The sequence below is a fragment of the Myodes glareolus genome, chromosome 11, assembly GCF_982192425.1.
Source record: "Myodes glareolus chromosome 11, mMyoGla1.1, whole genome shotgun sequence".
In the NCBI taxonomy this organism is placed as follows: Eukaryota; Metazoa; Chordata; class Mammalia; order Rodentia; family Cricetidae; genus Myodes; species Myodes glareolus.
The window spans coordinates 55,168,155-55,195,923 of NC_142036.1; the positions used below are offsets into that span (position 1 = coordinate 55,168,155).

At 46.2% G+C, this 27,769-nt stretch overlaps 1 protein-coding gene across 3 annotated transcripts in view; it reads right to left on the bottom strand.

Annotated features, from left to right (window-relative positions):
* Frmd6 (FERM domain containing 6) overlaps positions 1–27,769 on the bottom strand; it is a 229,011-nt gene that overhangs the window by 12,406 nt on the left and 188,836 nt on the right. For 2 of the 3 annotated variants that reach the window (XM_085697552.2, XM_048415481.3), the window contains 9 exons: positions 25,947–26,200; positions 18,469–18,559; positions 13,941–14,044; positions 12,972–13,048; positions 10,011–10,197; positions 7,611–7,766; positions 3,610–3,675; positions 2,940–3,008; positions 691–865 (listed from right to left, as the gene is read on the bottom strand). In XM_085697552.2, the coding sequence (XP_085553678.2) occupies positions 691–865; positions 2,940–3,008; positions 3,610–3,675; positions 7,611–7,766; positions 10,011–10,197; positions 12,972–13,048; positions 13,941–14,044; positions 18,469–18,559; positions 25,947–26,045 (1,024 nt within the window). In that variant the 5' untranslated portion in view covers positions 26,046–26,200. The remainder of the gene's footprint in view (positions 1–690; positions 866–2,939; positions 3,009–3,609; positions 3,676–7,610; positions 7,767–10,010; positions 10,198–12,971; positions 13,049–13,940; positions 14,045–18,468; positions 18,560–25,946; positions 26,201–27,769) is intronic. The other variant, XM_048415483.3, reaches the window with a different exon arrangement.

Consider the following 27,769-nt stretch of genomic DNA (forward strand, 5'->3'; position numbering starts at 1 on the left):
CAATGACCACAATAGGACTTTGTGGAACAAACTGAAAGCAATGCTCAGCAAATGCACATTTGGGGCTGAGAAGCTGGGATTTACTAAGCAGAGGAGCCCCAGGGTGTCATAACTGACGACAAAGATAGAATCTGTTAAACCGAGGTCTCCTACCAGAGGCCCCAACACTGTCTACTTCTCCACGGCTTCCTTCGCCCTCTTCTTAGGAACAGTGCTAGGACCTCAGACACGCTCTTCAGGTTCACTGCATCTCCACGTGGCTGTGGGCAAACTCCTTGGCTGGAAAAAGCCTCCACCTGTATTATAGGGTCACCTTGAGGGTCTCCCTGCTGTCAATCAGAGAAGCTGTGATTTATCTTCACTGCCACTTGGGCCTAAGGAAAGCAAGCATCTTGTTAGGAGGAACTGCAGCTTCCTGTAGCAGCAAGGCCATGGCCTGGTGCGGTCAGACTCTGATGTAGAAGGTTCCATCCTAACCCTCTGCAAGCTTTTCGGGCTGGGGCTAGAAACTCTAAATAGATGAGGCTGGGGAGCTGCTCAGGGGGAGGGCCTCCTGGGTGGAGACAGGACTGGAACTGAGCTCTGAAGTTCTAGTGCCTGTTCCTGGCGGGGAGAGCAAGAGGCTAACGGGGCCAAGGCCGTCTTTGCTTTCTCCATGTGGGACCCTCAATGCCACCCCACCCGTCCCACCTTCGTTCTCCTCCAGCTTGCGGAGGTGGCGCAGGACCGGCTGCAGGTTCATGTAGAGGCGGTGGCTATTGCTCAGGAGCTGCAGGAGATGCCGGGAGCGTGTGGGACACCCTGTGTAATAGACCAGCTTCCTGGCCGAGGGCAGGCCGTCGGGCAAAATCTCAAACTTCTTGCCCTGTGGAGAAAAAGCGCAAATCAAATTATGGTAGAAAACTCCCCCAACAGCCAAAGGCCCCTAAGCTTTTTTTTTTTGATAGTTTATTTTTATTTTATGTGTATTGGTGTTTTGTCTACATGTATGTCTGTGTGAGGGTGTCAGATCTTGGGGTTACAGACAGTTGTGAGCTGCCATGTGGGTGTTGGGAATTGAACCTAGGACTATGGAAGAGTGGTCAGTGCTCTCAACCGCTGAGCCATCTCTTCAGCCTGTCCCCTACACCGTTAAACTACGATTCTCACAGGTATGTGAAGCTGAATTGACTGTTCTGAGGGACAAATCATTGTTTTTTTCTCCTTCAGAGCTGTCGAAGGACAGAGAATACCGAACTCAGGTGGGTTCTACCCAGGGTGTCCGGGAAACCCTGACAGTGGGACAGGTTGGGCCCAGCACAAGAGACCCCTCCAGATACAATCCCAATGCCTTAATAAAGCAAGTGAAAGAAGGTGGGGCTGGAGCAAAGCAACAGGGGACTGAAACTCATATACAGATTGCATTTATGTTTTTAAACCATTGGCTCTTAATTTATTGGACCACAATGTTGGGACAGCAATAACTGATATTTCATAAGCATTAAATATGCATCAATTCATCTAACCCTCACAAGATATCTGCCACTTGGTAGAAGAGCAGACTATCACTATTTGAGAAAAATGCCAAGGTGGAGAGAAACTGAGTCTCTTGTTAAAGGTCACATGTAGGCAGGGCTGGGAGACTTGGGAAATGGATTCCTGGTGCCCATGCCAACTGATAAACCTCCCAGGGAGGGAAACGAGGCTGAGAAACCTGCCACCTTCAACAAGACCGTAGGTAAGGGTGATGTGGTGGGAGTTTCAGGGGTCACGGTCAGAGAACCCTAAAGAGACTTTAAAAGGGCCAGACCACGAGAGCACAGCAAGCAGGGGGCAGAGCAAGCTCGACTTGGCATGAGTGAGGCCAGAGAATCGGTGCTCAAGGAATTAAGGCAACGCATAGTCAGGCCTGACTGGCAGGGCTGTGCGGGCCAGTGTTCCGCTGCAACCAGGTAAGATGGCCCTCTGCCTGCACAGGCCTTTTGGGTGACAGAAAGGAATGTGTGTCTACACATCTTCTAACAGCGTTTCCTGGTCTACTTTTCTGGATTGCTTCAGAGCTCAGGAGGATTATGGATATTTGTGACCTCCATATAGACACACATGATGGTAATTCTTGGAATGCTACCACAGAGTGAACATGGCTGGTAGAGAGAGATACCGTGAAGAATCGAGACTTTGTTCTCACAGACTCTATGTCAGTCCTTACTGCTCCCCCATTTCTAGTGGACCACTAGAAATGGTGAGCTCAAGGTTACAGGGTCTGGCAGTCGTGGAAACACCTTTGTTAACTTCACGTTGCATTCTGAACTTCCCAGGCCAACAGTCTACACGCTGAGCCATGTACTCTACGTGCCGACAACTCCTCTACTGTGGAGTTTGAAATACAATTCCATGTGGTGGACTAACTTCTATTTTCTCCTTCACTTTCTCCCTGCACCCCAAGTGACTCACGGTGGTGTGGCAGGAACTGGACTCACAGATGAAATATTTTGGTTCTAATTTGCTTCTGACATAAATAACTCTGGTTTCAAGAATACTTACTTAAGAAAGCAAATTGCTGTCAGCTTTTTTACTTTTGAAAAACCACTTAAACACTTATTGTGTGTATGTTGTGAGGGGCACAAGCCACTGCGTGTTTCTGGGGCCGGCGAGAGGACAGTCTGTGGGATCAGGTCCCCTCCTTCCACCTGGTGGGTTCCAGGGAGTCAGGTCAGGTTGTTAAACTTGACGGGGAGCCCTCCATGCAGAGTCATTTCTCCAAGTTTAAATTTCACCGGTTTAGCTTAGATTAAACAGAAAACAACCAACCAACCATCCCTGGCCCCATTTAAAAAAACCCCGATGACTTTTGCTCTTGGACAAAATATTTTTCAAAATGAAACCCCCAGATTCTCAAAACAACCATGAAGACTTCTTTTTCTCCTTCCCACCCCTTTTCTTAGTTAATTTGTACTTACCACAAATACCAACTTCCCGACATTCGTCCAGGGGAAATCATACAGCAATTGTTTCTCTTCTTCTAGATTCTGTGGAGAAAGAATGTCAGCACAGAAGGAGTTAAGAGGAAACAACAGATATCCCAAAGCTGCTGGCTCATCTCATAGTAAACAGAGATTCAGTAATTAAAATCTCAAAGAGTTCTCAACCCTTTATGGAGAACTCAGAAGGCAATTTCCCCATTGGTCTTATCTCTGAATTTAAATAGGAAGTCCAAAAGACTCAGAAACTGGGCAACCAATGAGACTTCCAGATATTTTCCTGGATCAAAGATAAGACATCTTCCTCCCACCAGCAGAAGGGAGACGGATACACTTATGGGACATCGTGTATCAGAAAACTGTAAAAGACACGGAATCATCGGGAAGAATTTTCTATGCTATGGTCCATGAGATCCGAGGAGCAAAGTTTGGATAGTGAGGCTCTGGAGTGCTGAGACTGGGCCTGTCCTGTGCCCTGCATTTTAAGGGGGACCAACTAGCGGGTGGAGCCACTCTATCCATGACTTGCATCACCCACTCTGTGCCAACATGAGGAGATGAGGGCTGAGTCTGGCAGGTTCGCACAAGCATTCCCTGTAGTAGACCCGCTCACCACCATTGGATACTACTCCCCCTCCCCTTTACAAACCTGAAAAATCTGTATTCCCCGCATGGTCAATCCCAGGGCCAGTGAAGCTTCAACTTCCCTTTTATCCTGGGGGAACAAATTTTATGAAAAACCGTTTTTCCTTGTATAACAAACAACTGAGTAATGAAGAAACAAAAAGATACTTTTCAGAATTAGGTTTTTTTTTTTAAGATTTATTTATTTCTTATGTATACAGTGTTCTGCCTCCATGAATGCTTGCAGGTCAGAAGAGGGCACCAGATCTCCTTACAGATGGCTGTGAGCCACCATGTGGTTGCTGGGAATTGAACTCAGGACCTCTGGAAGAGCAGCCAGTGCTCTTAACCTCTGAGCCATCTCTCCAGCCTTGTTTTTGTTTTCTTAAAATAACTGCTCAAATCTTTCACATCCTTGGTTTCCTGCAAGACTTAAAATCTTGAGTATTTATTAAACCAATTGTTCTCTTTATTTCTGACTCCTTAGGTTTCCAGATCTTAGCGTTCAGCACCGTATACACAACTTCCACTTCTGAGACTTCTAAATACTAATGTCCCTGAGAACTTGGACAGCAAGGTGTTTCCTGCTGCCTTCCCCCTTTAGATCACTGTCTCCTTCCACTCTGTGCTCGCTTACTGTTGGACTACACTATTGATTCAGGGGTCTAGTTAGAGTATAAGACGGATCTGACAGGCTTACAGGTTTCAAATTGGGTAACTCTCCCAGCTCCCTATCCCTGAAGCCAAAAGGAGAGACAAGTGAACAAACATGGCTCGCCCACAGAAGATTTATATTGTTAGTCTGCAGATATGTGCTGATATACACTCTACTATTTATTATGTGTGTATGTATAGAGACTATAAAACTTAAGTCATTTTAACTATAAGAAAAACAATGCTACAATTAAAAAATGTGCTCAGATTGGGCAAATCTTTAAGGACTTATATGTAATGAGTAAGCCATGAAGCTTTAAAAGTTACTAATATTTTCATTACAAGTTATCTCAAAACAATAAATGAATATTATAAAATCTTTAAGTTTAAAAAATATTTTTAGATTTATTTTACATGCATGGGTATTTTGCCTGTGTGCGGGTATGTGTTGTGGGCTGGCAGAAGCTGAAAGAGGGTGTTGGATGCCCTGGAACTGAAGTTATGGATGCTTGTGAGTCACTATGTGAGTGGTGGGAATCTAATCCAGGTCCTCTGAAAGAGCAACAAGTACTCCAAACTACTAAGCCATCTCTTCAGCCCCTAGATCTTTATTAAATTTGAGGCCAGTTTTCTCAGGAATGTAGGAAGAAGTATTAGAAATTATGTTCTTGCCTGAAATCGAGAGAAGAAACTGACCTGTTACTAGGTTGGATTACTTCTGCCCAGCTAACTAATTTTTATGTCAAGAAAGGCACCCGCACTGTCAGGCTCAACAGGGCCTGCTCCATCAGCACACAACCTCAGGTCGGCTTCCCTCCCCAGGCTGTGCCTGTGCTTCTGAAATAAGACTGGGTCCAAAACAATACTGTGTGCATGCCTAGGAGTGCATGAAGAAAGCAGGCACCAAATGGTTCCCTGAGGAACGCTCCCCTCTGCCTTCTCCCTTCTATAAGTGGCCCCTAATGAAGCAGATTTAATGGCTGCCATTTGAACTTTCCAGACAGAAGGTGTCTATCAGGTAGCAGTATCTCCTTCACCCACTTCAGTTACAGCTCTGGTAAGTCTCTTTTTAAAGCAAACAAGGCATTTTCTATGCAATGTAGAACCATATACTAAACAAATTGCCCCCATGCACCCTCAAAAGATTAAGTTGTTTATATCAATTTTACTGAAAGACTAATTTCTTATCAAGTTTCTTTAAACTAGCAAATTGCCCTAGCAAATATGACGAAAAGCAATGGTCAATTTCTAAACACTTGCTAATGTCACAGGTGTCCTGCCTTGCTATTTCAAGCCCATTACTGCATGGCCTTCACAGGCCATAGAGTCAGTCTTACTCAACAGATGGCCCGGGACCAGTACAGCTGCCCAGGATCCCCAGGGCCTCTAACTGATACCTCATTCCAAGACCACAGTCTGTCCAGCATATCATTTATATCTCTAATGCACTTCAATATATGAACAGATTGTCCCCAACGCCACTTACTGGAATTGCCCCATGTAAAGTGAGGTGTCACAAAGACACCTCTTAGGAGAAGCTCAGCCCTTTAGGAACTTAGACAGATCATAGGAACTAACTCCACAGGCCTCCCTAGGATGGTGAGGTGTTAACTCTGAAAGCCAGAGTAAAAGAAGGAGAGTGTGCTGAGGTTTGCAAGCAGCTGGGAAGACTACCCAGCAATACGATCAAACACTCCCCTCTGCACGCATGTGCACGCACACACACGGGTTCAGTTATACTGATCTCATCACAAAGGATGTGGTAGGGACAGCAAACATATCAACAAAATAGTTCGCTGAACATCATGCTTGACATGTGACAGACACTGTTTTAAGCATGGCTCCCTCATCAATTCTTTTAGACTGCAGTCTGAAGGGTTAAGTAGGTTCTAGTGATCCTTTAAGCCATGGGACATCTGCAGCACAGAGATGTTATATGCTTGCCTAGGGTCACACAGTAAAGAGCCAAACTGTGTTCAACCTCACAGGTAAGACCTACTGACCATATTTTAACAACTTCATCCCATTGGGCTTGTAAAAACACCTTGAGTACTTAGGAGAATCCAGTTCTAGTCAAAGAATAGCACTTGTAAGGATAGGGAAGATGGAGGGGGCAGGAAGAGAAGGCAAGAAGATGCTGAAGCCTGGCATGAGTGTGTGCACAGCAGAGCACTCCTCCCCCAGTGCTCTGTGACTGTGTGGTCCATATCAGGACAGAAAAACAGGGCTAGGGATACATGGGCCACAAAGGAGACTAAGGCACCCGAGTGCGGCAGTGCTTGACTTACACACACTGTCATCGAGGAGCCCGGGCTGAATCCACAGTCTGCCACTTGGTTTTGCAACCTTCATGAATTATTTAACTTCCTTAAGCCTCAGGTTTCCTGCCTATAAAATGAGCATACACTTCTTGCTGAGTGGTGGAGGTCTGAACTAAATAACGAGGAATACCAGGCTCTGTCTGCACTGGCTGCTATGTGGACATTTCTGCAATTAAAGGACCTCAACAGAGGCGAATGAAGGTTAAATAATATCCACCAAGTGGGTTGCAAGGGTTACTCTTCAAAACAGAAAAAGAACTGCAGAATACGGGCTGCAGAGATGGCTCAGGGGTTAAGATCACCGAGACTCCTCTTTTGGAGGTCTTGGGTTCAATTCTCAACTGTAATGGTCTGTCCTGTCCCTTTAAGAGACAAGCTCAACCCACTCCCACATCCCTGTCTACCTAGGCAAACTGATCTTCCTTCTGCTTCCAGCCTGAGCTCCTTCCCTTTCTGTCTTTCTCCCAAAGAGGCAGCTTCTCTTCTCTTCTCCCCCTCCCTCTCTCCCTCTCTCTCTGGCTCTCTCTGCTCTTCCCCTTCTTCCCTTTCCCTTTCCCCTCCATAACCCACTAAATAAATACCCACTTTCTCTGCATGGTGTGCCTATCCGTCTGGTCTGCCTAGGACCTGCTGCCCCTCATGGACTACTGCCCACTGCTGTCCCTTGGGGAATGGGGCCATTTTATTTTTACCATTACACCAACACCACATGGCAGCTCACAGCTGTCTGTAACTTCAGGATCCAACACTCTCCTACAGACTTACACGCCAGTTAAACATTAATGCACATAACATAATGAATAATATAAACAAAGAACATTAAAAAAAAAAAACTACAGAACAAGCCCCGAAGAGGCAGATTCACGCTCTACAGACATCTGTTACTGCACTGTTACAAACATTTAAGGAATACTCCATCTTGCTTCCAGGCTGTATCAAGATGGCCTCTGGCCTGACCTGTGGAAACCGAGGGCAAGCCGAGAAGCTCTTCGCACAGCTGTGCAGTGCTCAGGCGAGCTTATCCCAGGGGCGTGGCCTCGGACGTTCCTACCTTGTACAGCCTGTAGTAATGGACGGCAACGTCGTCCAGCCGGACGGCCTCTTTGATGTAGTTCAGATGCGCCTCCGAGGCTGTCAGTGCAAACTGGTCTTTGTGCATGTTCGGAATGTGCTTCAGAATGTACTCCTTCCCCCTCTTGGAAACAACCTGTTGGGACACCAGCCCCCACAAACGACAAAAGGATGAGAAGCTAAAACAGGCCACATAAACTGGCTGATTTCCACCAGAAAACTCTAATTTTATCCCCTTTTCACTGCCTTGTTATGCTACTGGGTGGAACTGGCTAACATTATAAGCTACAAGTCCATTTGGTAGAAGAAAAATCCCGATGGGAAAAACAGTTTCTCCTTGTTTTAACAATCACCAAAGTGGGGGGAAAAATCCCACGCAATCTGGTGTAACTTCATACACTTCATGGATTATACTCCCAAAATGGTGCGTACCATAAAAAACGCCTACGTCAGAACATCTGCAGGCTCTGGTCCCGCTCACTTCCATGGTTACACACACACACACACACATACACACACACACACACACAGAGAACACGAGACTGTAAACGTGCATCTGGGGAAGGTAAAAGAGCAGGCAGGGTTCTTTGGAACACTTCTGGTTTTCACACAAGAGGCTGGAACTCTACTTGAAAATGTGTGAGGAAACTGTTTTAACTCAATGTTCAATGTGATTTGTGTGTGATTCATCTCAGATTCTGATGGTGTCAAAGGCACACAGGACCCAGCAGTTGCAGGCTAATAGATGCAGAGAATGCCTGACACACAGGACCCAGCAGCTGCAGGCCAATAGATGCAGAGAACGCCCTACCTGATCTGGAAATACAAAAAGGTGGTGGCAATGTGAGCAAAAGGAAGGGCTTCAAACAGGAGTGCGAATACTCCTGGGTTTCTAGCTTTAACGTGGTTTTTCAGACATGGTATTTGCTTCTCACTTTGAATATTTCATAAAGAATTTTATATGGCACACCTTTAACCCTAGCACTCAGGAGGCAGAGGCAGGTGGATCTGAGGACAGCCAGGGCTACACAGAGAAACCCTGTCTCAAAACAATAACAACAACAACAAACTATACATGATAGGACTTCCCACCACAGGGAACTGGGGAGTTGCTGCAGGCTGGATTCTCTCAGGTGCAAGCTGGGGAAGCAAGGACAGCGCCACCTGGTGTGCTGAGATCCGGGACTCAGATGGCAGGACCGCTGAAGGGAGGGGATGCAGGGGACATGGATGGGAAACAACAGTAACAAGAAGATTCGGGACTAAACAGGGTGGCAGGTGATGGAGTGGCCATGTCAGAGGATGTTGCTGTTGCTGGGTGGGACAAGGAGGAGGCCGAGCACCAAGCAGAGTCCATGTGATGCCAGCCCGGTTCTGGGCAACCAGGCCAAAGGCAACGTCCAGCACTCTATACCATGAATATGGAGGTCGGTGGAGGTCGGCTACTTCTGTGGAGTGGGGGGAAAGGAGCATGATCTGGGGTGCTCTGAGTCTGCGGTCCTTATGACCGCACGGCTATGTAACAATACTGTGTAAACATATTTAGGGGTCACCTTCATATTGTGACGGTAGCCATGAAAAGCAGTGATCAGGATGAAATCTCCCTGGTGTAAATGGCCAAGTGCCATGTGCAGTAGAAAAACTCAGCAGAAAGAGAAAAAAAACGTGCTAAATCAGGCAATGTGCATGGCTGAGCGGAAGCAGGCAGGTGGAGGTGGACCAAGATATGCACACGGGAAGGAAGAAGCTAGAAAAATCAAAAACACTTGGCCTATCTTTGGCTTTTTCAAGCTTTCCTGAGACAGGAAGCAAGCCAGGTGGCTCTGCTTTGTCGACGCAGGTGAACCACTGTTCTGTGAACACTACTGCAGGAGAGTGAGCCAGAGCCGAGGACCCAAGAGGGCCAGGGTGGCCTGCAGGAAGAACGGCAACCCAACAGGCTAGGGAGCCTGCTGACCTACATCTACCTTGTCACCGACAGAAGGGGGTGGCTCCTCGCCTGGCAGGGAAGGACACAGAGGGCAGAGCCAAAAGTTGATTTCGATTTCTTCTCTCAGCCCATTAAAACTGTGAATGACCTCACCTCTTGAGAAGCCATCATTTTTTTCCTCAAAGGGAGAAAATGATTATTAGCAGGAGGACCGTGAGTGCCACCGCCATGCACATCCAACAGGGGGCTGTGGACGCTTGCAGTCCCCTGCATCTAGGCTGGCCAGTGACCCTCCTCAGCTATGAGCAGACTGGGAAAGACCTGCAGTGTACCAAGCTCCTGTACTTGGGCATCGTGAGCAGTTTCACTGTCCCCAGAACCCGCAGGTTCATCTCTTAAAGAAGGTGGTGCACCTGAACGGGCAGGATGGGGAACCCAGACAGTACCTACCCATGCCGGGAAGTAAGCCTCGGGCTCAAAGTACTTTCCACAGTGCTTATTCCTTTTGAAGTTCCCGAGATCAGCCTGCAGCGCGAAGGCCGCCAGCAGGAAGTAGGCCTCCTCTCTGAGCACGCACTGAGAGTGCAGGACTTGTTTCCTCAGGTGCCAGTAGTAATAATACCGCGCAATTCGGTCACTAGAACACAGGAAAACAGCCATCATGTTTTGGAAGAATGGCACAAACACATGTCAACAGAACCCAAATCTCACTCTGCATCTGCTGGCAGACGTCCTTGGCTTCTGTTCCCCGTGCCTATATCACCAAGGGCGGAAGGCCCAAGCTGGGGCCAGATTACCACCTCAGGAGGCTGCGGGAGTCAGAAGGCCCAGATGCCAAAGACACACTCTAAGGCCCACAGTCTTTGATTTGTTCAAAGAAAGGGAGGTCTGAGGAATTCCACTCCAGTAAGGCAAGTATGTCACAGAACACAGTGTGGCCACGCTGGAAGCTGGGCATTGGCAGTCTGGTACATCACAGAACACAGAGTGGACATGCTGGAAGCTGGGCATTGGCAGTCTGTTTAATGCCTATTCTTCCCCTGCACATCAACGCTGTGCACACCACTCAATGGGAACAAGGCTGACTGATGCTCTTTGGATTGCTCCAAATGCTCTAAAGTCCTTTAGAATGCTTGTCGGTGAACACCACACACTAGTGGTCTGTTACTCTCCTGTGGCTGAGGAAGACTGGACCAGAGCTTCCCTTACACCTGCCCTGTGTTACAGGAAGAGGATTCTGTCTTACAGAGTGTTTTCCCTGGCACGTCATGACAACCATGATGCTTCCCCCAAGAGGAAATACCAATAGTGCACGCTCCATAAACCACTCCAGCCAGAAATAAACTCAGTCTCGGCTGAGATGAGTGGAAAGTGCTGGCCGTAGTGGTGGCAGGGGTGGGTGGGTCACAGGACATCTATGAAGACATTAACTCTACAGAAATGTTCCTAGGCAAATAGGATAGCTTTGCAATTAAGGAAAACAGTCACAGACATGCACGCTCTCATAGAGGTCACTGGTCTCCCTACTTCAGACTGTTTCCCTGAGGTCACGGCTCATCGGCAGGTAACAGAAACATAATGGTTTATTTTAACCAAGACCAAGGCTAAGAATGAAGGTCTTAGAAAGAAAGCATCTATGGCATTCCTTTCCCACGGACAGGGCACCTTTAGTGTTGCCTTTTATGACACTGACTACATGCTGTCGGAGGGGTGGTGAGAACCCAGCCTGCCTCCATCTTCCAGTAAGGACGAGCTAGGTTTATTCCTGCTTATGATTAAACCTCTATTTCTCAGAGATGGGGTGGGCTATGTCCCACCTATAACTTAACTACACATGGTGCTGTGCTGCCTGTTCCAGGAATGGCGATCATGTCTTTGTTCTAAAAAGTTGTTTATAACCAACTTACTACCCTACCTTTGTTTCAAAAGGTTGTAGGGCCACCTATGACTACCTCGCTATGACTACCTGTTGTCATGACTACCTCGTTACGCCCACCTTGCAACCATGTTATTGTTTCAGGTGGCTGTCAGGACTAACTTGCTATGCTCCTGTAACCCTGTCTATTTTGCCTACAAATCCCCCATTTGGAAATCCCCCACCCTGAGCTATAGAGGCTTTGTCTTTCTCACATCCAATGCTGACCCCTCAAACTCTGACTTAGGGAAAGGCAGCCCGTGGAGATGGATAAAAATGCTTGCTTTAATTAATTTGGTCAGGATGATTTGGGTCCATGGTCTTTCTCCTCCCATCTTTGGGGTTAATAGTGGGGGTAGGGGCACACAGAAGTAACGGGTTAACATTCGTTAGCCCTGTAGGGTTTATTAGTGGCCAAGTAATATATTTTCCTTTCTTGCAGGGCATTCCATATAACCAGGTAAAGTGGATGGGCACATCATACAAACTGAGGCAAACTAGTGAGGTTTTTAGCCTCTAGAAATAGTCTGGGTATTAGTACTTCTTACTCTTCCTATGCAGCTGATAATAATAGAAACAAATTAAGTGCTAACTTTTCACATTACATTGGCCCAGCATCCTTCAAGGTAAAGGGAAACAAGTTCTTTCTTGTGGTTTCTGTCGGCCAAATATGTGATCTCTTCACGTTCTCTAGCATTGAATCCCACACCAAACAAAGAGATTCAGAACCAGTTAATTCTGACTCACATCATGGTGCTGATCACACATCCACCTCTGAGAGAAGAACCCTGCTCCCTGCCCCTCAGAGTGTACCCTCGAATTCCACAGGAAGCGCCTCGAGGTTCACTCTTAGCTTCTGAACTACTGGCTAAGAGTGCAAACAAGACCTCAAGTGAAAACCAAGCTGACCCCTAAAACTCAGTGGCTTGAGAGTTTGTGGCCCTGTCCCACCTGGAAAAGATATAATTGCCGGGCCGTGGTGGTGCATGCCTTTAATCCCAGCACTCAGGAAGCAGAGGCAGGTGGATCTCTGTGAGTTTGAGGCCAGCCTGGTCTACATAATGAGTTCCAGGACAGCCAGGGCTACACAGAAAAACAAACAAACAACCCCCAAAATAAACAAAACAACCAACCAAACAAACAAGAACAGACTCATATTTAACGAGTCTCTTTTTACAACAGTGACAGTTCCTTCTTGGGGACTGTGAGTGAAAATGTGAGCCGGTGACATTAACATCATCACCTTTAGTCTATGATTTATTTAGCCCACAAACACTTTTTTGGCAACAAATGTACCCTGTGTTTAGGCACCGAGAATACACGAATGTGCAAAGACAAGCAAGCGAACAGACGAACGAACAGACTGCTGCTGTTGTAGACTTTACATTACAGCAGGAGAAGAAAGCAAAGAACACCATGATGTATCCGGTGTGTGTCAGGGAAACGTGCTGTGGAGCAGACCAAGGCCCAGGCTCACGAGTGCTTCGTCTTCATACCTGATCAGTTTTCCATTCTCCACATAGTACTGCACCCGGAAATGGATGATCATGGGAGGCCCGAACTGGTCGATGCCCTAAGACGGAGACACGGGCAGTGAGCTGTGTGAAGTCATCTCCACTGCGGGCTTCAAAGGCAGTCATACTGCTATCACTAGCAAAGCACATTCCCCCACACAGAGAGGTTTTATACGCTTGGAATGTGGAGCTTGTGGTAGGCACTGTTGTCCCATGTGGACACCAGGTCCACGTCCAACCAGAAAGCTACAAGGCACCCTCCCTCTTTGGATTCTCGTCCGTAGTGATGCCAATGGGAACATAAGGGAAGATAAAAATAAATGCCATGGAAATTTCTAGCTGAGATCCGGCTTCTGGCCCAGCTCTGTCCCCTGTGGTGACCATTTGCTCCCTATTACAAATGCTCTCTTGTTCCCTCAACATTCCACATGCCACATTCTAATATGCTGCTTGTTTACTTAAACGTTGGCGTGTTTTACTCTGTGGTTGGCTTTGAAGTCCGCCTTCCAGTGCAGCCCAAGAATCCTACACTGCTACAGGAGAATCTGGATTAGAAGTGTGATTTCATTCCTGACTCACCAGGATGATGGGAAACCACACAGCCCCCCTGTGCCTGCTCCCTCGCTCAAATGGAACTCATGTTTGCTACATAAAGACGCCAGCACAATAAACAACAAAGGCCCGAATGCAAGGACTGTGAGAAGGCAAATTTAAAATTACTAAAGACTCTGGCAAGTTTTGACAACACTGTCACAGGAGGAAAGCAAATACTTTCTCATGCTTCTCACCCCAGACATTACCCAAGACTACCGAAACATCAGCACCTAGAATTCATTTCCTTTTCTCATTTTCCAGCAGAGAAATTGTTGCTTAAGACTTTTTCCTAACGTGACAGCTAAAATAAACAGCTTTAAAGGATAAAAAGAATTTTGCACATAAATGTAATCTCACCCAAGTGACTTCGTATTGTCGTACCTTGCTGGCCTCTTTTTTCCATTCTTTAGGACAATACTTATAAAGCTTTTGTGACAACTCCATATATACGTGTTCATTATCTGCACATTAAAAAAAAAAGACAAGATGCTAAAGAGAAAAAAATCTGTTTCAAAGAAAAAATATGCCAAGTGACAGTTCAATAAACACAGCCTCATGATCTATGAATAAAATGTGAACTCAAGACACACACACACACACACGCACACACACGCACACAAAATCCAAGGTGTATTAGCTAGACATTAATGAGGTTATGAATTTTCTTGCTTCTGCAACACAGAACTCAAGATTCTAGCATGTACTGCTTAGAAGAACTGTGGCTTCTAACTCTCCATGTGCTTAGCTTCCAGAATCTGTAGACAGCACCAAGCACCCACTCCCATGGACACGCATCTTAGAAAATACACTTTGGTTTGGTGTACAGAACACTCTTCTCATAGATACAAAAACTCTGATCCAGCGGCAGCACCAGATCAACCACTGTGAGACACTAAACACGGATGGTAGCTCACTTCCAAGGGTGGGCACGACACCTGCTTTGCGAAGAGCTGGCTTTCAAACATTCTTTCTCTGTGTTCCCACGCTAGAGCACAGCTTGCCAAAATGGCAAACCACTACTGGCCCTGCCTTTGGGATCTACCCTATCAGAAAAGTTCGGCAAAAAACCAAGAGTTAACACCAAACAATCCCTCAAGGGGGTGACTTGCTCTTAGAGTGAACAGAAAATATGCCCACGGGAACTTATGAGAGATGAGTGAGTGTAAACCGGAAAATGCCATCAGGACAGTAATGCCACTCTGGCTATAAATGGGCTCTTCAGTCCTCTTAACATAGCAGAAGGGATGAGACGTCCCAAAGAGGAAAGGCAGGAGGTGCTGCTCAACCCAATTAGCAGGTCAGTGGGTGCTGCCGCCTCGCCTCTCGTTTTTACCGACTGAACACGACTGATCTGGGTGTGGCTGGAGCCCCTGTCAGAAGCAGCAAAATGATGACCCAAGTGAGGCCGCTCGGAGTAGCTCATGCATATTTTCATTTTACATACTGTCGAAAATAATTTTTTAGACAATATATTCAGATCATGGTTTCCTCTCTCCCATTCCCTTCCACAACTGCCCCCACCTCCCCTCTCAGCCAACTCCATGCCTTCTCTCTTTAGAAAACAAGCAGGCAAATAAAACAAACCAAACATTTAAAACAAAACAAAACAAAGAAAAAAAAAACATAAGAAACACAGGCACAAAATCCATAAAAATACAAAATCAGAAACTGTAAGATACAAGCAAAGGACCAGTTAAGATTAAAAAAAAAAAAGGCCCAAACAAAGCACTAGGAGACAAATGTCTGCAAAAACACCACTGAGTTCGTTTTGTCCACTGAGTTCGTTTTGTGCTGGCTATCTACTGCCAGGCATGAGACCTGCCCTGAAGTGTGGTTTGTATCCCCAGTGAAACTCCACAGGACAAAACTAATTTTTCCTTTGTGAGTGGTTGTTAATTAGAGATGGCTTCTTGGTTAGGCATGGGATCCACTTCCCCCTCTTGGGGCTGAGACTCCATTTGGCTTAGATTTATTTGCACAGGCCTGTGTATGCTGCCATAGTCTTTGAGTTCATGAGCACACACATATTTTAAAATTACCTTTATGTGTCTATCACTTGACAATGTGATCAGCTCTGTCTGGCTTAAGAACTCGGGGTATCTAAACACAGGGAAACTGGTATCCAATGAGAGCAGATGGTGTCCCCTCCCTATAACCTGCTCTAGTATCTGTGCCTCTGCAGCATCCTTTATGGCACAATCCTAAATGCCTGATCAAAAAACCCAGGTTTCACACTGTCTGAGGGAAAGAAGAAGGGGTAGGAAGAATCTCATGGAACTAGATTATAATAGAAGGGTTAATATGAGCTCATAAATATCAAGGAACACATGTGGAGCAATTTTTGCCGAAAGCTAACATCACCATTAAGGCATAAGTAACTATTGTGTGTCTCATGACACTGTATACTGAGATGGGCTAGTTATCATTTATCTGATATTCCCACCCAAATCATGTATAACCTGAATTAATCATGAAGAAACATGAACCAAATTCAAATTAAAAGACATTACACAAAGTAACTTGTCTCTTCTCTTAAGAAAAAGCTAAGATCACAAGGAGGGGTGACGGAATGGCTGAAGAACAGACCTGAGCCAGGCTATCAGTGACTGTGATGGCTATTTCCAGGCCCCTTGGCATTAGTGTGCCGACTTCCTGACAATGAAGTTCCCACCACAGTTATGTAAGGGATGTTGGAAAGATGGGAAACAGTAGATCACAGATGGAGAAGACATGCGCTCTGGCGGTGACACCTGAGGACATCTCCACTGCCTTCTTACATGGCTGGAAGGCGCAGAACTGGGATGACATTAGGGTTCCTCGTGCTCAGGTGGCTTTTGAGAAGAGTGTTAGAATGGCTGGATTTGAAAATGCCAATGTCTGAATTACATTCTTTCCAACCATTCGGCTGACAAGGAGAATTCAGCTGAGAATCTATAATGGTGCGAGTGGCTGGGGCAGTGACGTCATCCTGCACACCGCGACCACATGCCATACATCATGCCAAGCCATGGGATACAAACACCCGGAGTGAAACCAGGGGCAGATGATGGACTCATCAGGGTAGGTTCACTGATGGCCACACCAGGGTTGGGGCTGACAGTGGGGAAGCTGTGCCTGCTGTGCTTGCATGCGCCTGGTTTTCTGGAACTCTCTAAGACTTCCTGCTCAACTGGGTTGGAAGTCCAAAACCACACCAATTAAACAAAACCTGTGAGACAAATTCTCAAGCACACTTCCAATTTCTATCTGATGTGAAACACCTTGACAATGAGGAAGTCTGGTGACCTGTCTGCAGGTTCACTGCTAGCCAGCCAGCGGTAGAGCCAGAATCAGAGCCAGGTCACCCAGCTGCTGTTCCGACGCTTTCACCACACTGCAAACTCTCTTCTACAGAGCATTTCAAATGCTCCCCTTGGAAACGGAAGGAAGCTAGGAACTGGCTTTCTTGGACCAACTTGTTGAACCACAGAGGTCAACAGTCTGGCCGCAGGTGCAAAAGGAAGAATTAGCCTTGAGGAGACCACAGGAAGAGCCATTGGAGTCTGTAAGGCATCTTACTGATTCTAGACCAGTGGTTCTCAACCCATGGGCTGCGACCCCTTTGGGGGGTCTAACAACCCTTTCATGGGGGGCTGCCTAAGACCATCAGAAAACACAGATACTTAGATTAAAATTCATAACAATAGCAAAATTACAGTTATGAAATAGCAACCAAGTAATTTTATGATTGGAGTCACCGAACATGAGGAACTGTATTAAAGGGTCACAGAACTAGGAAGGTTGAGAAGCACTGTTTAGACCCTTCCTGGAAAGATGACGGAGGTCTGCACAGACACAGGGATGGACGGAGCTTAGCCTTCCTGTTTTCATTGCATTGACCACTACAGAAGCAAAGCAGGGAGTAAATGGCTTTCGCAGGGCCCTCTGTTCTCCATCCTACGTTCCTAGACAACTGAGCACAGTTCCCATTCAGAGGAAGGGAGCTGGCTTTATCTGTTGACCACAATATGTTCTAGAACTTGGCAGATGTGAACATTCACAGCGCAGACTAGATTCGCAAGCTATCATAATCCTTTAGATGTAAACTGATTCAAGTAAAATATTATCCACAGAAATATAGAAAGCATAATTAAGTACAAGTAAATCTCCTTGGAAAAGATGAGCAGAGATGCTAAAAGACTCTGGAATTTAGAAAACTAACGCAGAGGAATTTCCAGATACAAACTGACATGAGGCAGCTTTTATCAAACGGATGCAGGTGGTCCCCAGAGCCTAGAGCTACGGAAGGCACATGAGATGGCAATGCGTCTATCAAATCTCTCACGGAATGGAGGAAGAAAATGACTGTGTTTCAAAGTCACATAGCCTGACCAGAAAAAGAAGAGCACAAAGAAAACCAGAAAATAAAATTCAATGAATCATCTGTGACACTGTGAACCAGGAGTCTAAAAAGAAGAAAGGCACCTTTACTGAGCTCAAAATTTTGGTAATGTGACAAGCCATTACCACTTATAGCTATTATAGATCGCAATGATAACCGACAAAAACATCTACTTTCCTCCCAGCTACAGCTGGTCTGTGTACAAGAAAACTAAACAAAAATCAAACTTGGTTCACTAAAACAAAACAAAATACGAAACAGATATATAACCATCTAGATTCCTAAGAAGGAATCGTTATTAAGTTCAAAATGGAATAAATATAATAAAAATCATGAATCATGTAAAAAGTACATCACGCTGATATTGGAAAATAAATCCCAGACTAAGAATGAAGATTAGTTGATGGGTATCTGACAATCAGTTTACACAGTATGATGGCTTTAGGCTTTAAAATGTCATTTCCCGGGGACACCCGGCTGAACAGAGAACGGATTAAGACTTACTTTGTATAACACTGAGACCAAAGAGGTGACAATCCTTTAACCTGAGCAGGTCACACACCTGGACCAGCAACTCGTGACAGAGAATTTTAACCTGTAGGAGGGGAGAGAAAAGACACTTGAGACAATCCAATTCAGCCCACACTGAGTCCCAATCAGCTACTTTCCAGCAGGACTTGACACATCAGCACCGCTGGCTTATCACTGCAACCCGTGGCTGAGTGTCAACGGTTATCACAGTATCGGTTTTTACAGCACTAACAGAGCACCAACACAATCTTTCACAAGACTCATAAATCTTAGGACACACAGATCAAGTTCTCAGATCAGTAGGAAAAACGGGCCCTTCAGAGGGTCCCTTAGAGGGGCTCGCTCAACTACAGGCATTTGTTTGGCAAACATGTTTGCTCTCTTAACATTTTTTCTTACTTTAATGGATATGCTTTTACACAGTATTCAATGTTTTGGTATATGTATACCCTACAGAATGAATTACCAATGCATTGCTTCACATATCTATTATTCTTTGGTGTGTATTTAGGATTTGCTCTCAGTCAGCACAAGACTAGTTACAGTTGCCATTCTACATAGGTTTCCTGAACTGATTCATCCTGCAGCTGCAACTTTGGATCCTCTGACCAACACCTCCCCACCTTGACTACTTTAGGCCCTGGTACCTACAGTAACTGCCTTACACTCTGTTTCTATGAGGTAGCCTTTTTTTGGATTCCACACAAATGAGACCATGAAGTCTGTGCCTGGCTTATGACATTTAGTATAATGTTCTCCGGAATTACTCATATTGTTGCAAATGACAAGCTCTCTCTCTTCCTAGTGTGCTTATCACTTCAGCCTGTGTGGACACACTACACTTGGTCTCTTCAGTCATCAGCGGGCACAGCTGACTGCCCTGAACAAGGCTAGGGACTGTCACAGTGCAGGTGCATTTCCACCACGGTGACCTCATTTCCTCTGGATACCCAGGGGTGGACCTCCGAGATCACAGACTCATGCTATATTTAACGTTTCGAGGAACCACATGCTAGTTGCTACAAGGGTCACACTGCTTTTAATTCTGATCACAGATGACACGTGCTCCTCTTCTCCACGTCCTCGGGACTCTGTTTGGCGACAGTCATTTGAACAGCTCTAAGTTTCAATTTATGTTTTCTTGGTTGATTACCGAGGCCGAGCTCCTTGGTGGACACCCATCAGCCACTTGTCTATCTTCCCATAATAAACCTTTCCTAGGGCATCTTTGTTCAAGGAAGCTTTCTTCTTAAAGGTCCATGCAAAACACTCACCTACTGCACATGACAGCCTGCCCAGATTTTATTTATTTTAATCAATCACTTATAAAAGTATTAGAAGTACTTATTTTCCCTTTCTGAGTCTTAGCATAACTCAATCACACTAACATTCTGAGGATGAGCTATTACTGACTGAGAAGGCATCACTCACTTGGATGTATGTGTGTCTGTGTTCATGTATTTGTATTTGTGAAGTGTGCATGTGTGTGAGAGAGAGGGAGGACAACCTTGGGTGCCAGTCCTCACCTTTCACCTTGCCTGAGGGGGTCTCTTTGCTAGCGGTCCTCTGTGTCCACTTCTCCACCTCCCATCTCCCTGCTTGAGCTGCTGAGTCAGGCTTTTAACTGGGTTCTGGGGACTCAAATCCAGGTCCTCGAGTTTGCACAGTAAGCGCTTTTACCCTGTGAGTCAAAGCCCCAGCCCCCAGACACAGACTCGATGCTTTCTCTACTGTGGGTGAGCTGTCAGGTGGCAGTGCCGTGAGCCTCCAGAGTCAGCCACACTGAACCCAGAGTCACCTAAGAGACGGCCCAGCTCCATCGCTTCACCTCACAGAAGGAGAAAACAAAACTGTTCAGTCATGTAAGTGACTAGTGACAAAGGCAGGCCCTCACAACTTACATGTGTCAAAAGTTGCATACGGGCTAAAACGTGCAACACAACCTTGGCGATTTTGATCTGCTTACGGTCATGACGGCACCAATCGTAATGTCAGTGATTATGATTTACTTAACTCCGAGTTAATGATATTATGTTTTAATACAGGACTAAAATTAAGAAAATGAAAATATGCAAAATCCCACTGGAAAGAGAAGACACTGAAGGCCACAGGGACCTGTTGAATTCTCCAAGCCCCAGGGACTGAGAAAGCTGTGGCGGCTTCAGGGACTTTGTGCCACTGTGACAACATAGGTGACAAGCATCTGAGAGGGGCGCATCCTGGGCAACCGAGGAGGAAGGGCGCATCCTGGGCAGCCGAGGAGGAAGGGCGCATCCTGGGCAGCCGAGGAGGAAGGGCGTGTTCTGGCTTACAAGGAGCCACACTCCATTGCTGTGGGAGGGTGGGGTGTGGTGGGTGCAGGAACTTGAGGCGGGGTCAGCGGAGAGGTGAATGCTGCTGCTCACTCTGTCAGTTTTACTCAGTCTGGGATCCCAGTGCACGGGTGGTCACCCACATTTAGGATGTGTCTTCCTGTATCTGGGAACCTGACCCAGAGACTCCCTCACAGCCATGTTGTGAAGTTTCTAGATCCTGTCACGGTGACAATAAAGATGAGCTGTCACAGGTAGTGTCCCTTTACATGTACGATTCGAGTCCCTGTGTGGTCCCCTAGAGACCTTCCCCTCAGTTACCCCTATGGACAACTCTCGCTTATAAATAAATGTGCCATCCAGCGATATTGTAAACACTTACTTTATATGCACAGGCGTTTGCCTGAACGTGTCTGTGTATCTGTGTGTAGAGTGCCCTCTAAGGTCAGAAAAGAGAATCGGGTCCCCTGGACCTGATGAGCTCTCACCTGGGCCCTCTGGAGGAGCAGCCTGTGCATCTCGCTGTGGAGTCATCTCTCTAGTCCCAGCACCCAGCACAAGTTCACCTCACCCCCCCACCCCAGACCCATCACCGCCTCCCTCCCCACTCCGTGCTAGCTCGATCCAACAGCTTGGTGTACTTGACTTGTGTCCTAGAGAAGTTGACTTATTTCCGACACTCACTGTAAACACTGGATTTGGATTTCATGATATAACTATACGGCCGCAAAGAAGCTTGAACAAACTGGCAGTGAGGGGGAAAAAGGGCCACACTGACAGACAACTCTTACACCGAGCTCCATAAACTTGAGACTTACTTAAAATGTTGCACTGTTCTAGGGCACTTTTAACCCTTAGCTTGGCTGTTTAAACTTTGGTTGGCTTGGTTGGATATGGAGCAGCCAGGGTGAAACGTGACAAGCAAGCAGCCGAATTCCAAATTCCAAACCCAACGTTGGTCAAATAAAGTATGTGGTGATTCTTGACTAAATAAGGCCGTGTCTCTCTTCCAGGCATCCCATCTAGTTAATACTGTCCCGCTACTTAGATCAAGTATCTGGAGCCTTCTGCTAAAGCGCTCTAACAATCATCAAGTAAGTACAGTGTGCTTGTTTAAAAACTATAATTAAATAAGGATGTGGCTTGAAAGGGTTACCTGCTGTGAAAGCCATCTCCAGCCTTGGGTGTGTGCAGAGCAGAGTCTTTATAAAGTCACATGGCTGACTGAAATCTGGTAATTCTTCTCGTCTTCAGGGGCAATGGGAACTTTAGAAGCACTACGCTCTTGACAGCGTGGGCTTTACCTAAAAATACGCTCCATATGGAACTTTGAAGCGGAAGGGGGTTTGATCCTCGCTGTGCCAATGGTGTGTCACCATGCAAGGATATTTGAACTATTCTCTGGAAAGAGAGAATTGTTCGCCTTGCCACAGGAAGGAGAGTATAAGCTCCCGGCTCTGTGACTTCTACCACCCTAAAGCTTTCTGCCTCTTATATTCACCGTAATTTTATTGTTTAAGTTTCTATATTTTATATTCATTTGATGATTAAGATGATTTAAAATAGCCCCTACTAATACAATTCATGGAGATTCAAAATGACTAAAACATTAAATTGATTCCACATGCAGAAAGCCAATATGAAGTCACCTAACCTGAGAGGGGAAAACTCCCACTGCTGGGGGTAGGCACTGATAGACATTTTTTAAATACAATTAATTTGTTACCCCCAACTATGTAAACATCACAACCACCCTTCTCAGCTGTGGAGAAAGGGGTTCTGGGCACTCTGGGCTGTTCTTCTAGCAGTGGGCAAGGCTCCAGGCTACCACATCCTTCCTGAGGTCCCAGGGCTTGCTGGACGGGATGGTAGATGACCTATGTTTCCTGGAGGGAGGGATCCTCTGGGCCTGCACGGTGCCCAGACTTTCCATTCTACTCTCAGTGGCAGAGCGCCCTAAAGAAATGAATGAACAGAACAAGGAACTAGACAAGGGCAACGCCACTCCATAACGACCGACTCACTGAGCGACTCTGAGGGCAGACACTAAAGTGCTCTCTCTACATACAGTGTCTTTAAACCCTTGCCATGTTCCCACATGAGGCATAGAATAGCCAGCCCTTCATGCATGAGGAAAGGAAACCAAATCAAGAACAACAGACTTAAGAATCATGCCGAAGACTGCAAAGAAAGCCAGGGAGTAGCCAGTTCAGACAAGGTCCCTGGTGTCAAAGGCCTCAGAAAGTGAGTGGCGTGGAGAGTGGGGCTGGGCCACAGGCTCTTCTGTCTGCTTAGGACTTCAGCCATCTGGTCCCTGCTGAGGAATTTTGCTAAATCAAAATTCTTGCGTCCTGCCCTAGACCTACACCAGTGTCTCCATGGGTGAAGCCCAAAGAGCTGAGTACTAAGTCCCTCCCCCAACAATCCTAGCGATCTACACAGCAGGAGGTACGTGGGAAAACTAACCCACAGCGCTGCATTAAGGCAACTTTTGCTTAATTCTGTCAGACTGCAATTAGATGAAAGAAAAAATATGGAGGTTGGTAGTAGGAAGAGGCATTTTAAAAATGCTAGGTATGATACCATAAGACACGCCATGAGTCAGCCTGCAGTCGTTCAGTCTGTTCTCAAAAAGTATTTCCCTCGGTGGAGGCTTCAGTATCAGTGAGCGCCTTTAGAAACTGCAGTCACCTCAGCGTTCCTCACCATGACAGATCTGGTATGCCTTTCCCCATCCCATACGTGCCACACGCTCAGCAACATGGACACACCCTTTACCGGGTAAAATGACAGGGAAAAGGCAGGAGTTTCCTCGATGCTTATGATGTATGTCCTGGGTTGCATGTGCTTTAAAAATTCAAAGGACACATTGCATGTGTGTGTGTGTGTGTGTGTGTGTGTGTGTGTGTGAATGAGACTCACACAGCAGATCTACAGACACAGCAGAGTTTTACTTTTGGTTCCATTTATGTTGCTGACACCCACACTGAAATGTTTTCAATTTTCATTATATTTTAAAAATCAAGTGCTGCAAAGACAACAGCTAGCACTCTGCATGGCCAAAATCAGTTCCAGGTTTCCTAATCAGGAAGGGAGCCCATCGCTAGACACTGGCTGGGAGGCAGGTTTGATGCTCCAAAATGCATACGAGCAGAAACCAGGTAGCAAGAGTAAATCAAGAAACTGTTGGCTGCTTGAGTGAAGCCAAGATGTCTATGGTTACAAGCAGAACCTGCTGCAATCCAAGCTTTTAATGAGGTTATTTTAATGTTGTATCTGCTCTGCATAACTATCCCATTACACAGAAATTATTATTAAAACTAACTTGCATACCAGTCGGAAACTAAGTCACGGGGTGACAGTAAAGACAAGTTTTCCTTAGTTCCATCAGAATGCAGTGAAGGGGAAGAAACATTATGAAAACTGATCGGTCTAGGCGTGGCGGCCCACGCCTTTAGCTACAGCACTTGGAAGGCAGAGGCTAGCCTGGTCTACATAGTTTTTTCCAGGCCAGCCTGGCCTACTTTGTGAAGCCCTGTCTCAAAGCCAAAACAAGCAAACAGGTTGCTAGGCACAAAATTGATGGCCATGAGCCGGCCTGGCAGTTCCCGCCCAGGGTGCTCGCTGTCTCGCCATGGTGGTCTGCGTGATTCACACACCTACTCTGACAAGAGCGCGTCTGTGTTTGTAGGGCTATCCCGAAATGCTCACAGCAGCTTCCTTCATATTAGTCTGGAACGTCAAATGACATACCATCCGTCAGCCACAGTGAGTGCGTAGCTAAATGGGGCATGGCCACACCGCTGAAATATTATCTTATAATGAAAACAAACACTGCTGTGTCAATTTCATGGGCCAGATGCTGAGTGAGAAGAACGCATCGCATCGCTCCCGTGGCAGGATCACTGTCACAAAGCGTCACCAAGGGTCTTTCTGAGGAGATGGAAATTAGTATCTTATGTTGGGCAATGGCTACACGGGTGTATACACAAACAGTATATATACTGAGCTGCACACTTAAAAAGAAATTTTATGCTTTGCAGTGTGTAAATTATAATTTAACTGTTAAAAGTTAAAAGAAAACAACTAAAAATAGTATCCCAGTCCTCAGTGTCCTGGTTAACTAAGTATCTGAATCTGACTTACAAGCCAGAGGTAACATCTCAGCTCACCCATGGCCCTTCAGCTCATCTGGGATATTGCTTAGGCTGACTGATGAAACCAGTCAAGACACAGATGAGAAACTTAGCAACGGCTACCATCTTATGACACGGGCAACAACTCTAAGCATTTAAAACACAAAGAGGGGCTATACAGACGGCTCAAGTGATTAAGAACACTGGCTGCTCTTCCAGAGGGCCTGGGTTCTCCCACATGGCAGCTCACGACTGTCCACAATTCCAGTTCCAGGAGACCTCAAGTCCATGGCAAAACACCAATGCACAGAAAATAAACAAATTAAAAAAAAAACACAAATGGACAGACTTAAACAGAAATTTTATTCAGAAAGCCAAGCAATTTTAGAGGCAAAAACCAAGGCTCAAAAATGTTCAGCTTTGGGCTTCCTTACTCCACCTCTAGTCTCTGGCTCCTGTCTCATTGCATTAATTCTTAGCTAAGAAAGACACACAGTAGGAGTAGCAAAAGGAATTCTTTCTAGCACAGAAACTAGGAGCAGAGGAAGCCAAAGAAGAAGCTGAGTCTGATGGTGGAATATGAGGGGGTCCTGTTGCTCAGCAATATTAGGAGCATTCCCTAGCCCTAGAACTGAGTGGAAATGGGAAAGGTATTCCAAAGGATCCCAGATGGATCCACGGCTGAACACACAGAAGATGAAGAAACAGAGAAATTCAATAAATTAATTCAACTGAAAAATTATTCAATAAAGTTTAAAAACAATAAAGTTTTTTTTTTAAGCTTAGTACCCAAACTCCTAATTCTACCCCACTAAGACACTGCTGAAGGTAGCTGTGCTGAACGGAGCCAGAATGCCGCTTACAGCTGTGTGGATGTCTAAGAGGAAGCCTGCCACATTATCTCTGGTTCACTCTCTGATGATTTCGCCCTGAACTACCTGACGTGGGTGTGGTCTGGCAGGGGAACAGCACATTGGAACGCTCCTAGAGGAGACCTACTCACGTTTATGATGATGTTCAGGGACTCATCATTGGGAAGGAAGATACACACGCTACGCCGGTCCTGCATGACTCTGTTGTTATGAAAGGTCAGTTTGTTCATTGTGTTGTGGGCTCTCCAGTGGGCAGGCTGGGCGCACCGAGTGCTCAGCAGTTGCTCCAAAGCCAGCTTCTCCTCATCCTCATATGGCCAACAGGAGAAGCATCGTAGTGCCCCACTATGTAGGTTTCATAGCTGGAGAAAGTCCACGGGGAGGCCTGTGAAGAAAGGGGGCAGTCTGGTTAGCGGAGAGGCAGGCCAGTAGCACACAGCTATTCGTCAAGTGCAGGGAAAGTGCATTTCAAGAGAAGACTGCTGTACCCAGGACACGCCAAGGCACAGACACATTCTGCCCCTTAACACCCATCTCCACACTCCATTCTTAGACATCGATTTATAGATACAGTGAGAGCCTGGACATTCACAGACGGCCAAGCACCACAGACTCAAGGCGATGGATCCCGACTGAAGAGTTCCCAGTCTCTCAGGGGGGATGACAGGGTTCTGGAGTGAATGCAAGGATGGCATTAACAGAAGCCTCTCTCTGGGTATGGAACACAGATGGGTCCCTGGCCTCTAGCACATTTCTGATTTCAGCAGCTGGTTCTACAAAGGGAGCCCTGGCTGCTGGACCACCCACGGGGTCCATGGGAGCAGTAGCAGCCACTGGAGCTGATTTCTCCACGGCATCCTCCAGGGTTATTAAGTTCTCCTCGGTTTGGATGTCCTGCTTTCTCCTGGTTCCCTAACTAGCTAATGAAAAGTTAATTCATTAGTTCATCGATCAAATAATACATAGCAATACTGATGCTGTATTACCAAGCCAGGTATACATGTAAAAGAATTATGGGTCTTAGAAATCTCTTGTGTTTTGTCAGTTTACTAAATGTTAAGTTGGCCCTCTGCTCCCCAATGTTTTAAATTGTGTAACTTTGCTTGCACACTTTTATATCTCTGGTCTTCAGTAATTTCACCCTTCATTCTGTTTTCTGCCTCCCAGTATTGTAAAAGCCTGCAGAGTGATTGTCAAGCACTGGTGTCTTTTTCCAGCTCTCGAGGAGGGCTTCGTACATTGCTGCTAGCAGGACATTATTCAACCACACAGTGTGTTGAGACTAGCTGTCTCTGTGCCGTAGGTATTTACATTACTCCTCTGCAGCTGTATTTGCAGGGTGCGAGAAAGAAAGCCCAGGAATGCGAAGCTGATTCCAAGGCAGAATCTTGACCTATCTGCTCTTAAATCTCATCTGTTCTCAGCCAGAGAGACGATATTCACAGATGCTGACACGAGTAAATGTCATCTAGTGGTTTTTAAAAACCTAAGTAAAGCTGGGTGCGGTGGTGGTGTGGTGTGGGAGAATTGTCTGTATTCTGTCAATCATATTTTAATAAAACGCTGATTGGCCAGGCAGGCAGTATAGGCAGGAAAGCCAGACAGGAAGTAGAGGTGGAGCAAAGAGACTGGAAGTATTCTGGCAAGCAGGAAGTTCCCTCCGCAGTTCTGCCCAGACCACCGGAGAGGAAAGATGTAAGCTGCCCCACTGGAAAAGGTACTGAGCCATGTGGCTAACATAGATAAGGAAAATGGGGTAACATAAGTTATAAGAGCTAATAAGTAGCCTGACCTAATGGGCCAATCAGTTTATAATCTTATGGAGTCCTGATCGATTTTCTTTGGGATTTGCCGGCTGTGGGGTACCAGGCGGGAACAGATACCCCAACAAGCCGGCCCTCATGTTACAGTGGTGCACGCCTTCAATCCCAGCACTCAGTAGGCAGAGGCAGGC